This window comes from Dermacentor silvarum, chromosome 11 (assembly GCF_013339745.2).
Source record: "Dermacentor silvarum isolate Dsil-2018 chromosome 11, BIME_Dsil_1.4, whole genome shotgun sequence".
Lineage (NCBI taxonomy): Eukaryota > Metazoa > Arthropoda > Arachnida > Ixodida > Ixodidae > Dermacentor > Dermacentor silvarum.
Window position 1 is genome coordinate 67,561,120 of NC_051164.1, and position 13,712 is coordinate 67,574,831.

The 13,712-nt window shown below is 44.1% G+C and overlaps 1 protein-coding gene across 7 annotated transcripts in view; it reads right to left on the reverse strand.

Moving 5' to 3' along the window:
- Window positions 1-2,153: 2,153 nt before the first annotated feature.
- Window positions 2,154-13,712, reverse strand: part of LOC119434097 (acetyl-CoA acetyltransferase A, mitochondrial-like) — a 53,503-nt gene continuing 41,944 nt past the window's right edge. The window contains exons 6-13 of one of the 7 annotated variants that reach the window (XM_049658466.1): window positions 12,546-12,638; window positions 10,740-10,790; window positions 10,426-10,527; window positions 9,115-9,262; window positions 6,841-6,954; window positions 5,650-5,714; window positions 3,772-3,929; window positions 2,154-2,467 (exon numbers count right to left, since the gene is read on the reverse strand). In XM_049658466.1, the coding sequence (XP_049514423.1) occupies window positions 2,347-2,467; window positions 3,772-3,929; window positions 5,650-5,714; window positions 6,841-6,954; window positions 9,115-9,262; window positions 10,426-10,527; window positions 10,740-10,790; window positions 12,546-12,638 (852 nt within the window). In that variant the 3' untranslated portion in view covers window positions 2,154-2,346. The remainder of the gene's footprint in view (window positions 2,468-3,771; window positions 3,930-5,649; window positions 5,715-6,840; window positions 6,955-9,114; window positions 9,263-10,425; window positions 10,528-10,739; window positions 10,791-12,545; window positions 12,639-13,712) is intronic. The other 6 variants (XM_049658472.1, XM_049658470.1, XM_049658471.1 and 3 more) reach the window with 6 other exon arrangements.

A 13,712-nucleotide genomic window follows, 5' to 3' on the forward strand; every position in this document is an offset into this window, starting at 1 on the left:
GTCGGCTCCGCGCTTTTAGCTCCCAGTCGTCGGCTGCTGCTCCTCAGACCAGGAGCTTCGTTCAGGAATCTTTGCCGTACTGATATCAGGGGAGCAGTTAGGTGTGGGAAGGAGCACAGGGGGCATTAGAATGGTTAAGTATTCGTGAGCTGCCCGAGGTGTCATGTGGAACGTTACAATCATTGTGGAACGCAATCGCCATTTCCTCAATTCAGTTGGCGCTAAGGAAAAAAAAAAAAAAGACGGGCAAGTTTGCACTCGGTTGTGCAAAGCTTAGGCACAGCGAAACTGTCGATCCTCAAGTGTTTTTTCAACTTAACTACGCATGTACTGAAGGTATTCTCGAGCGATAATTTTCGGAGGTACCTTCCCTTTCGCGACATTTCGCGTGACTAGCGCTGGACGCGTCGGCGCCTACGAGCGACAGCGTTCCTGGAATGCCACAAACGAAGGCAGGCTAACCAAGGTTGGCACAGTGCCACTGCTTCAACACCGGCACAGTGCCAAGAACGCTGCTGCTTGCCGACACCGAACGCGTTGGAGGCTAGCCGCTCGATATCTAGCGACAGTTGGCACGACTAGGCGCAGCCCCTTTTATGGCAACTCCGTGGCCAAGCACATGCACACTGGGCGTTTACGTCAGTTATGACGTAGATGGTTGCTAGGCGACACGTACCAGCTATTTTCGGTAGTTTAGGCGTGGCGGGAAACGGTTTACCAGCTGCTGCGGTAGCTCGGCGCGGCGGCTGCGCGGAGTGTTCCCGTCGGTGGGCGTGACTTGGCGGCGGCTGCTGCGTTGCTACTGCTTCGGCGCATGCGCGGCTAGGCGAGGTTGGGCCAGGTATTGCGCAGCTGTGGCGTGGTTGTTGCTAGGCGACGGCGCGGAGTTTTCTGCGGACTTCGGATGTTTCTCCTCCAGCTTTAACAGCTTTACTGTTAAAGCTGGCAAAAAAAAAAAAGGTAACCACCCAGTAATTTACAAAGCCACGAGACCAGCTGCAGTAGGGATGGATTTCATTGCGCTGCTACCTCAGTAAGTGAGCAATTTAAACTTAATGGAGGATTAATTAAAATTTAGAAACTGCCTCAGAAACGCGTAATACAATTTCTAGACATTTCCTTGGTCTTGGAACAAAATCACGTGGGTGGGCAGTACTCCCCTTGATCGTCGACGTCATTGTTTAACTTTCAATCCAAGCTTTCCAAAGTAGTAAAAAACGGAATTGCCATGTCGTACCTTAAGTATTCTCTTACCAGTTTTAATGCACAGGTTTGGCGCCTATTAGAAGCAGGTTATCCTAGCGTGGCAGTGGCCACTTGTAGCTGAACGCCTAAAGAAGTCGATTTCGCGGGGACCGACGTGATTACAGAAAGCAGTAATAACAAGAAAAGAGTCGTGGATATTCATTAAATTCATTCAGTATCGCGCAGAAGTTTGCAAATAGATATGGTGGTAATGTTGTTTTCATTGCTACCAATAAGCTAGGCAAGATATGCGCTGACGTGCAGAGGAAAAAGGAACAGGTGAAAGGCAAGAAAAAAACCTTTGTCCAGCGAAGCACATCAAGAACAATAATTTTACTGACTGTCATATGGGTGTGGTATATAAAGTTCCCTTTAGCTGTGCCATTTCTACGTAGGGCAAACAGGGCGGTGTATCAATCGGAGGCTAATGGAACATAAAAGGTTGTTAACCGGTGGATCGCCTTCCAATCTTTCCTTACATTGCCAAGTCTGCCAAGATTGTAACTGCACGCCCGAGTTAAATGAATGCGCGATATTGTACAGGCTTAGGAATGAAGATACGCTTCTAATGGTCGGTGCTTGGCATATCAATAATGGTGGAAGTGCGTGCGTGAGTCAGCCTTCGATTACCTTACATGAGGAAGAGATGAAATGCCTCAACAGTTATCTCTCACGTAGACCGGCACGTGTATCCGATTGACACGTGGTGCTACCATTCCAGAGCATACGCAGATGAGTTTTGTGTCTATCTTCTCGCCTGTGTGCTTCCTTCAGTTCATAGTCGGCGTTCGTGTTGTCCACTTCTCTTGTGTCCGTGTCTGCACGCCTTACCTTTTTTGCACGAGACCAGTACTTCTACGGAAATACTATTATAGCAGAGCAAGACGGACGACGAAGCAGACTAAAATGTTTATTGCAACAAAAATATCTGAATATAAATTCATGCACATGTAATTTATTACCCCCTGACACCTTTATCGACGACATATACGGTATGTACTAGACTTGGTCAGTATAAGAACAAATGGCGTCCAGACATAAGAGTGCCTATTGAAGTTCATGGCGCTAAAAAGCTTCTCTACGAATACAATCGTAGCAAACTTAAAGCTTCTGGATGAGAATAGCAGAACCGCCGCCGCCACCGTTGCAGGCGGCAGCAAGGCCGTACTGTCCTGGCTTCAGATGCAGCGCTAAGCGTCCTGTAATCCTTGCACCAGACGCCCTGGAAACAGGTCATGAAAGGGCAACGTCAGATTCGCGTACTGCGAAGTAAATCTGTTCTTGTAGAGTGGTTCATTCAGCGAACGCGAAGCACTAGCTGCTGGGCAAATGTACCGGGACACCACTTTCGGAGCATACAAGAACCTAAAAATTTTCACGTCGACTTGCTACCCCCGGTGAACTCGACATTCGTTCTCGGTGACGCTGCGTTTTAAGGAGGTCATATTCCTCGCGGCGACATTGTTTAAATTGTCCTTACCAGACGAATATGCTAATTTGACCCACATGATCAAGTTAGACATTCTATTGTGCTCAGACCGAAAAAAGAAAAAGACACAGGCAAATTTGTAACACTGTTCTCGTACAGCCTTATAACTCTTTAACGTTCTTATTTTGCGTTCGGCCGGCAACCTTGCCAGTGAGTTAACCCTTGCAGGGGTGACGTCGTGCTTGTGGGAAGAGCTTGGTGGACGACATTTGCGCTGAGGGTGAATTTCCTGCGCATGCGCTTATCCTCGCTGATTGTGAAGCTTTGCGCCATTATAAGGCACTGACATGCCAGCCGGAGGACGGTCTACGCTGTCACGATACCGTTAAAGAATTGGGAGGCTGTACGTGCTCTTCCTGCTATACCGGACGTTTAACGTAACTTGTACCCAGTTTTCTGAAAAAAGCGTCATAGCTTGGTCAAATGACACCAAGAACGTCGTGTCCGTTATTATCCTGAGTGACTCCAAGTAGTTTTGGGAGTGCGATAGCCTAGCTAATATTTCACAGTTCGCACAACTTTGTTGTTGGTTAAGGCATAAGTTGTATTTGAAAAAGTCGTAGAGCCTGCTTAGAAGCACCCAATGAAGTTTCTGTGACGTTATCTTTTAAGTGGTCCTTTTTCTTTCTGGACACCGAAGAAAGCACACTAAACACCAAATAACATTACGTCATTGCGCTTTCGCGTGTATAGTATATATGATTGGAAGTTTGTGCCATAAATAAATGTTACTGTACTTCGAGAAATTCTACGTTACAAAGTACCAAGCAAGTAAGCTCCATAGTTCAACGCTCCCCAATATATTCGCCCGGCTAGCACGCTATTTCAATCAACTTTATTTTTACGTCTATACAAAGCAGAGATGGAGAGGTCGTGAAACAAGCTGTTTCTAGGCGACTTGACAAGTTCTCATATCAGAGCAAAACTTGAACCTATGTCATAAAATCTTTTTTTTTAATAGTACGGGGTGTTAATACGGGTCGTTAATTTTACTACATGGGGCGTTGTTGGCGGCAAGGACAAAATCGCGCTCGTACCCAATTGGATGTCCAAGGCTGACTGAACCTCCATGAATATTCACTTTGGAGTGGTCCAGCTGAAGATGTTTCATGTTGCACAGGACGGCAGAACTGAAGGGCTCGTTGATTTCGAACATGGACACATCTTCAGCTTTCAAGCCAGCCTCTTTCAAAACCTATTGGAAAACAATATGGCCACCCAAAATGACCGCGTGCGATTAGACCGCGAACGACGTGCATTACGACAAGCGAAAGTTCGCACACCGTCACAAAATGTCTCGCTATATTTTGCACCATATAGTTTTACTCAGAAGTGAGAAAGTGTTTAACACTGCATCACATAACGTCTTTTTACAGCATAGCTCAATTGACAACGATATTTCTTTCATATAACTGCAGGAAGCGTGCAAAGGAAGGCTTTACACAAAATAAAATAAGTGGAAGCTGCCTGGAGGTTTGGCTGCCGAAAAAAAAAAAAGTAAATGACTCGGTGGTACCGCAACAATGCAGCAGTACAAGTGCGACAATTTATAATTTCAATGTCCGAAATAGGATAAGAACCACGAGTAGTCTATTGAAAGAAGTGAAGCGTTCGACGTATTAGCCGTGGGCAGCTTTCTGCAGAGAAAGCGCTACAGATTCGTACTTGTTCTTTCATCGCTATTCCTTTTTTTCTTTGTTTTTCAAGAGAGTGGAGAGAGCGGGAGGGGGATGATTTTATAGATTTTTGCTGCTAGAAAAATTTTGACAATAATTCTTGCGCATGATAACAACTCGAGGTTATTCATTCTCTATATAGCATATTAGTTGAATAGCAATTGAACTGTCACTTGCAACGAAAAAAGAACTACCGCTAGAGTGAAATAGAACGTAGTTTCTTTGGCGCTCTATGGCCTTTCAGCTCTTGCGCCATAAAACTCCGTCTATCACCACCTCTCAAAAAATGCTAATATCAGTGCACCATCGAGTAGCTCGTGATTAAAAACGCTGGAGGGACAACGCGGTCAAGATTGCAGGCAGGCTTGACACTTGAAAGATTCAGAGTGGAGACGCCGGAAAAGTCGTGTGGAGTGATCGTCAAGTTAGTTTATTATTCTGGCCAGCCATCTTCACAGTCCCAACGAAACGACGCCCGCTTTCTTACAGAGCGTCTAACTAGCAACTAAATATGAACACTGAGGCAAGCTGCATTACGGTTCTGACATAGTAAAACTTGCCGTGAGAGGAGGATTCTCAGGCCAGAAGAGACGAAGAATGAAAGACCGATGAGGACGCTACCGCAAGGCTTCTACACCCACTATCCGTGATGCAATAGAGTTTGTCAGCGGGTGCTCAAGCCTTGATAACTCTTGGTTGGTAAAAAAAAAAAGTATTGTACTGCAGTCTAAGCAAACAAAATACTTAACCTAGCAAATTCCCCCCGAAATAAAAACTTGTTTTGTCAAAATGGTTCAAATTCGAGAAAATCTGTTGAAACATGTCGCGCCCCACTAACTTATCGGGGCTGGCAATTCGGTGAGAAATTGAAGAATCAGAAGTTTGGTTTTCAGTTTATCCAGGCATAGTCAACATTTGCCAGACGAATGAATAATAATAAAGTTTTAAAAGCTTATTTTACCAGTCTTGAGTCAGTGTTGCACTTTAGCACCTATTTGCGCAAACAAGGCAACATTAATTTAATTGTGCTGTGGCAATTCTTAGTATTGTGAAGACTGCTTCGAAAGCCACGCGCAATATTTATAGCTTGGGAAAACCACAGTAACAACCCCCAAATATCAAGACAGCTGTCAGGCTGGCTAGCTTGTGTACATAGATATATCTTATAGTTAAGTTTAAGCTTTCCAAACGTGTGATCCTTCAGCACATCAAACCCACGTCTGCAAAACAGAGACGCACCTTTGTGATTGCGTATGCAGTCGCAATCGAAAAGTGCACTGGTTCCACAGCAGCATCGCCAAAGCCTAAAGAAAAAAAAAAGCAACAAACCAATCAGAGCTGCCTACCCCAGGTAAGATTCTATAAGAACTTGAAGAGCACGAGGCTTTAGTTCTAAGCCCACTCCGATTTTCCTATTCAAATGCATGCAAACCGTAATATTCTCTCATGAGACCACCGCTAACCGGACCAATATGAACGAGATTTATTGAATTAGGGAGCGAGAACTAAATTAGAGCAACTGTGCGCGGGGGAATTCTGACTTAGTACCTCGTACGTAATAAACATCGCAGGAAAACGGTAAGTTAAAGAAAGCACCATGCTCACAAATCCGTAATACTCTGCAACAAAAGTAGATACCGCATTTCTACAAACTGCATCTGTAAACTGCATTTAAAGCGGGCACACATTTTATATATGAAATGTTAGATAAAGTGCTTACACAAAATTGTCGCTATGTTTAAGAGTTTTGTAAAAGTCTTACTCACAAATTAGTCATATAGTTCGGAAGAGTTAGTTAAATAGGGTTTATTGGCGCAAAAGCAACTGAGGCAATGCTGCGCCAGCCACACAGGGTGTTCGAAAAACGAGTGTATACGAACAGCATACGAGCAGCATACACTGCAGCATAACATTCTGGGGTTTTACGTGCCAAAACCACGATCTGATTATGAGGCACGAGGTAGTGAGGGACTCCGGAATAACTTTGGCCACCTGGGATTCCTTAACGCGCACCAAGTGCACGTCGGACGAGCGCTTTTGCATTTCACCCCTACATCGGAATGCCACCGGCGCAGCCGGTGTCGAAACCGTGACCTCCAGCCCGGCAACGAAACACCATAACCCGAGGGCTACCACGGTGGGTAGTACTAAAAGCTTTACAAGATGTTAAGTTGGACACAGCTCTGAAGAGTTTTACTTCCCCCATGTCAAGACCACTATAGTAGCTACAAGGGAACGCCAACAATGCGACTGCTTTGCTTTCGTATAAGCAAGCCGCCGCGGTACCACCGCGTCGCCATGAAGGCGCTCGCTACTGAAACGAACAGCAAGACTACAGCAATGCAATAGGAGCGATGGACCCGTGGGACTACCAGAAGTTCGACAACGTTTGCAGCCATAATGAAGAAGTTTTTGCGAGATTGAACTGACCGACAATCCTTGCAAGTGGCTTCACTCCGAGCCGATCGGCTGCCTGGCGAGTCATCAAGACGCAAGCAGCAGCCCCATCATTCAGGCCGCTGGCATTCGCAGCTGTGATAGTACCTGCAAGGGAATAACGTTAATGCAGCTGTGACGCAGCCGCTGCGAAAATCGCTCAAGTAATATTCAGAAACCCTGTAGTAAACGAAATATATCAACCTTGTCTTTTTTTATTGCGGTTGCAGTGAAACTGCAACAGCAATTAGAGCTACACTCAGTAATAACAAACGTTTATAAATACTTCATAGATACAACTTTTATAGATGCTATAAAGAGTATCTATAAACGTTGGTAGCAACGTAGGAATTCAGCACAAGCTACGCTAATAAAAACCGCATTGCCCTTGCCCTCTGTGCTTCCGCGCTTGAGAATAGTTCCAGAAAGTCGCCGATATCGAAAGCAATTCACCCCCGCCATGTTCTAAAGTAAAATGAGCGTACGTAATTGGCTGGCGCAGCTATACAAACCTTCATTCAGTAGAAAAAAAAATTAATTCTGGCGTTTTACGTGCCAAAATCACGATCTGATTATGCGGCACGCAGCATATGTATAATTAGGGACTCCAGATTGACTTACCATCTGGCGTTCATTAAGGCAAGCCTATATATAGGGTGTTTCAGCGAACACTCAAAATTTATTGAAGATTACCTGTGGCAGATAACCCAATTCTAGTTAATGAGCTGGTCTACTCAAAGAGGCGGACGTTACATGCAGAAGAAATTGAAATGTATAATCGCATAATTACAAAAATCACTAAATAAGTTCTTAACTTATTTAACTTTTTAATTTATTTAATTAACTTATTAATTAATTATTTATTATTAATTAATTTAACTTATTTAATTTTATTTAATTTTTAACTTAACTTTTAACCTGATGGCCCATATTGCAATTTACAAATTGTAGCCGTAGAGTTCTCAAGGCGGATCCACTTGGAACGTATTCTCGGTATGACACCAGTTTCGAGATATTAATTCCCGAACTTTGCGGAGAAATGCATTGGCGTTCCAGTTAATTTTGTGCTTCAATGCCTAAAGCGACGTTTCGTTAAGAAACTAACTGGAACGCCAGTGCATTTCTCCGCAAAGTTTCGGAATTAATATCTCTAAACTGGTGTCATCCCGAGAATTTGTTCCAAGTGAATCCGCCTTGCGAACTCCACGGCTACAATTTGTAAATTGCAATATGGGCCATCAGATTATTAGTTAAAAACTTAATTAGTGATTTTTGTTAATTATTCGATTATGCATTTCAATTTCTTGCGCAAGTAATGTCCGCCTCTTCGAGTAGACCAGCTCATGAACTAGAATTGTGCTAACTGCCACAAGCAATCCTTTAAGAATTTTTGAAAGTGTTCGCTGAAACACCCTGTATAAGCACACGAGTGTTCTTGCATTTGGCCCCCATCGAAATGCGACCGCCGAGTCGGAGTTCAAACCCGCGACCTCGAGCTTAGTAGCGCAGAACCATAGCTACTCGTTTACCGTGGCGGGTAGTCTTTCAGTTGGTCAGTCCTGTATTTGCGACTGCATTCTCAAGTTTTCACCGACTACAGAGGGCGGGCCGATCACGCGTGTGCTCTCCTTCGCTCGTCACGCTTAGATTCAGACCCCGAAATGAACAAATACATAATTTAATAGAGGAGTTAACCGTACGATAACAAGGACACAATGACGCCGACTATGCGATCGCAACAACGGCGAAAAGTTGAGTTCGCGCTGGAGATGACACGGCCGCGACGGCCCGACGACAAAGACGATAGTGATGACGATACTACGAAGGCATGGCAATGACGTTTCCTCGAGTGACGTCAAAGACACCCACAACGTAGGGTTATCTAGATAATGTACGAATTGGGTCTCAGACCGCAGTGAGGAGTCGAGGGCTCATAAGGGCTTATAGCAAAACAAAAAGAGTGACGATGGGCCACGAAGGGCGACAAACAACAGTTAGCGCTAATCTGTTAAGCATTTTTTTTTTTATAAGCGATGTGCCAGCAAGCCCAACCGAACACAGCCTTGCTCATAACTCGTTCGCGGTCGTCGGCTTGCTGTGCTAGCCCTATATACTAATTAAAAAAAAATACAAGTCTGCACATTCACGAGTTCAAGGAAAACAGCACGATAAGAAAAACAGAGGTACTATGTATGACAAGGTCACGTAAGCAAAAGAATTTCTTGGCGGCTTCATCTTCAGTCAAAGAAACCTAAGACAGGAACTCACCGCCTTCTTCAACGAACGGAGTTGGCAAGCTGGAAAACTTATCAAAGTCAGCTCGTTTGTATTCCTCGTCCTCGGTTACCACAACCTCAGGCTTTCCAGGCTTTACCGGTATTGCCACTGGCACAATTTCCTTGGCAAGGACGCCTTCCTGCAAACCAACACAACATTGCACTAGACAGATTCCATACAGCTGAACACAGTCAGGAAGGACTAAACAGGTCAACATATTTGAGGGCCACGTAAAGTTTCCACAGAGGGCAAATACTTCAAAATACATGACGTGGCGTCAATGTTATCTTTTGGAGAGAGGTAGCATCTCATCAAGTAGTGCGAGTTGATTCTTAGTGCAGAAAGCGAATTCATGTCGCTGAAGTAAAATGCACAACCGAACAAAATAACTGTTAATGAACCGCACAGCACCAATGGAGTTGAAAGTGTCCATCTGCATCCTTAGCCTACTCTTCAAGATTTGGATCCATGGGAAAAAATCAAGAATGAATGAAATGCAGAACAGGAACAACCGTTTGGAACATGAATGTATTATAGTGATGCTTTAGTGAATGTTTCATGCTTGAAAATATTTGAATAAAGCAGGACATGTTATTCCAAGTTTTCGCACCGAGAACACAGCACGTTGACAGTACATACGAGTTTTGGACTAGTTGAACTTGTAACAGTCGGGCAGCTTAGTTTACCGTGCAAGTGTGATAAATATTCATAAAACATGGCGCTTCTTCGCAGCTATACTGTTCTGAGAAAGAAAAAAAAAGCTTAGTTATAGTCACGGACTCAATTTAAAAAAATGGTATGTTTAACTTCACAAAAAAGTCACGCGGAAGGTTCATCCTTAGACGTCTATTCAACTGTTCTTAAATGACGCTTCGGAATCATATGAGCAAACGTGTGCGGTATGAAGTTTAAACAAGATGACTTTTGCCATGACAAAAAGGAGTCCTCTTGTGTAAAGGTTGCTGCAGCGACATTCCTTGTTCGGCTACTGCTCATCACTTCAAGCCTCAATCTTCCAGTGAGCTTTCTGTCTTATTTGTATGATTCCATAAAGTAAACAAAAGGGCAATTAAATATCCTGAGACAAATAGGACACAGTAATATTGATAATGTCTTATAGCTATTACCAAAAATACGCACTGAAATAATTAAAACGTAATACTGTTACTGCCTCGTGGATATTACGAGTAAAACGTGCTGAAATAGGTAGGATGCCGTACTCTTGATATTGCCTCATATCTACACTTATATCGATACTAATAGTGTTACTGTCTCATCAGTAATGCGCATAGGTGATATTACCTTTGCAGCTGCTGCGCTTCTCTTGTAGCTTTCCATTGCGAAATTGTCTTGCTCTTCTCGTGACAGCTCGTACTTCTTGGCAGTTTTCTCAGCGCAAGTCCCCTGGATTTGTTCGTAAATTCATTAAAAGAAAACCTCACATAGAAAAACTACGGATGTTTTTCTAATAATATAAATTCAGTCACAATGGTAACGCTGACGCTGCGATGACAGACTTACGTCTGCTTTCATTCAAAGCAGTGAAAACAGTTTTATCAAGCTCCGTCTCGCAAGTTACAGGGCAAAAAAAAAAAAAAAAGAAGTGTGCGACGCACCATGTGGATCTTGTCATAGGCGTCAGTCATGCCATCGTGTACGATGCCATCCTGAAATTGAAAGTGAAGTAGAAAAATTGTGAGATGAGACGTCATCATAAAGACGCGCGCACGCTCTTTTTTGATACTCTGTGCCTTGTATAAACATTACCGTGCGGACAGCTTCGATGGAGGGGGGGGGGGGGGGGGGGGGACAGGGTGCACGTTAAAGAACTCAAGGTGGTCGAAATTCACTCGTTGGCTTTCTCTACGGCGTGCCTCATAATCATATCTCGGTTTTGGCATGTAAAACCCCAGAATTAGCATTTTCAAGTAACGCTTAGACCAGTCTCATGAGTCGTGCTTCACACTATCGACAAGCATAAAATTTGTTTATTTTGCTCATTCGGTGCATTAACGTTGTAAGTCATGTCTAACAGACAGTTGCCACATCGTCATCATTGCTTCCGGCGAGCGCTGTCTCGAATATGTACTGCGTGGTGATCTGGCACTAATGAATGTTATTTTGCCCTGAACTGCTGACTATGCACACCTTTACACTTTCAAGCTAATTCGGGAGAACAAACTTTGCTTTTTTTCATTTAATCTCGTGCGCAGAGCGTTTCACTTGCCAAAGGATGAGAGTGCAGTACGCATAAAGTACTGCCTTCGAGATAATGAGGCACACCGTTATTGCAGAATCGGAAGGCCGTACTGCGGAATGCCGCGTAATACCCGATAGAGAAAAGGTACTACATTTCACTCTAAAGAAACTAAATATGCAACAGAATTGTGGAAACTCTCTTCGCACAGGAACGGTCCAAACATGCGAAAATACTTTGGTAATCGGCGAAGTAGCGCTGACGCACCGAAGCTGCGGTTGGCCCGCGAAATTTCGAAAGGAAAATTTCGGCCTTCAGTTTCCTCACGAGTGCGATAAACGTGTTTCACAAAGCATGTTCTGATACTCTCATTAAAAAAGAGTGTGGCCAATTGTAATCCACTTTCGCTGTGTAGAAAGTGCTTTTCCCCTTCTCGTGCCCCAAAAAAGGTTAGCTCTCAAGACTCTACAAGATTTTCTCCTGCACAGGCACTTGATAAATTTCCAGCTAACAGCAGGAAATGTGCATTTTTAGGTATCTATGTATTCGCTCGACCATATTCACGCTTATGTTGTTCGTGTACACTTGTAACCTTTGTTTGTCCGTCGCTAACGTGATCCGTGGTGTTGCTATGCCGATTCCTTATGGATTGTTACTATATTATTTTATACTTTTATTACATTTTTATTCCATTTTGTTCTTGGCTATTATTTTGTGATAAACGCCCTTTTCTGTGACTAAACTTCTCTTATTTCACCGCTAATAATAAACAAATGACTACTAGCCCGCTCTATACCACAGACCAGGCTCTACTTGAGATAACATGATGGGACTATTGGTCCGAAAGGCAGCTGGATATTGCAAGATATTTAGCGAAACGGCGATGATAAGGTGATGAGATTTATTGTCATCTCCTCTAAAACGGGGCAGTGACAAGTAGTCACTTATTTTGCTTCAGGTAATCACGCATTAAAATATACACCTATCGAAGGACAGCATTTTGTCTCTCTTCTTTGAACTTTTTTTTTTCGTCATTAAAACCTGCCTGTATGTTGTACAGTTACCGATGCCTGTAACGGATCGGGTCCTATCAATCTCTTCCCTGCTTTTTTTTTCACCAACACTCTAAACGTCTATTGCTTCTCTCGACTGCGGACCGCATAATGCTTCCATCCATAGAACCGCTCCCCAGTGCCATTTAGGACGAGATGAATGTGTCACTTACCTGTAAATTAATCCCTCCATACGGGGTCTCCCCTCGGGACAAGTAGAACGGAATATTCGACATGCTCTCCATGCCACCGGCAACCATAATATCCTGAAGCGAAACAAAGGTGTCGCATTGAAACATTGCTATTCTTCTATAGTCTAGTGCAGAGTACGTATACTACTCTATTTCCACTTTAAAGGTACAGTAACACACACTTACTTGCTAGTACATTCGGCTGCTAAAATTTACAACAACGGCGCCTGAGAAAAAAAGCTGAATATCTCCACAGCCTCGTAACGTAGCCTCGTATTACGATTTGCAGCTTGCAGCAGTGCAAGTTAGTAATGTAGTGTTGATAGCATATAATTAAGCGTATCAGCGTAGTGTTGATACGATTTTACCGGCTACCGTCATAACACTCCTCGGAAAAGCAACGCTTTGTCACATTCCGCGGTTCGTTAACTTTTGCTACGGATTGTACGCATAAAGCACCTGTGGTAAGATTGGGAGCGGTAAGAGACGCTCGACGAGTGTAAATTGCGTCAGACAGGTCGTTAAGCAACGAACGTATGAGCTTTGAAAGAATAGGTGGTGTCCAAATTCATGCCCCAGCGCAGACTTTTGAAACAAACAAAATCATGCAGATCTCGAAGGGTATGCTTTTGCTAACTACCGAAAGCACTTGCACAGCCAGAAGCAAGTCATGACCACGCTGTTTCAAACGCCGCCTCTAGTGCGCTTTTACCTAAGTGGTGTCCACCTACGTATTTAGAGCGTAGCTCTTATGGCGCCCATTCCAACGGCGAGCGTCGTCGGCGGCGTAACCGAGAGAACGAGCACAGCGAAAGTTTAAAAAGCAAACGCAGAGCGAGCGAGGAAAGACGCGAGCCGCGAACGGGGCAAACTAATGAGAGGGACCCCTTCAGTGACGTCCTCGCGGGAAACTAGTGTTATGGTGATCCGCCCGACCGCTCGATGCGTACTCGTTTCTTGTCTCAGCGTTCCGTATACTATCGTCTGCTCGTGTCAGCTCTCGCTCGCGCTTGGTTAGCTTGGTGTGGTCTCATTCGCGCTTGTTTCGATTGCCATGGTTTGCGATTGCTTTTTTTTTTACAATGATGAGTCTAAACCGAGACGCCCTGATGGAAAGGTTGTTGTAGACAGTGCGCCATATCCATTCTT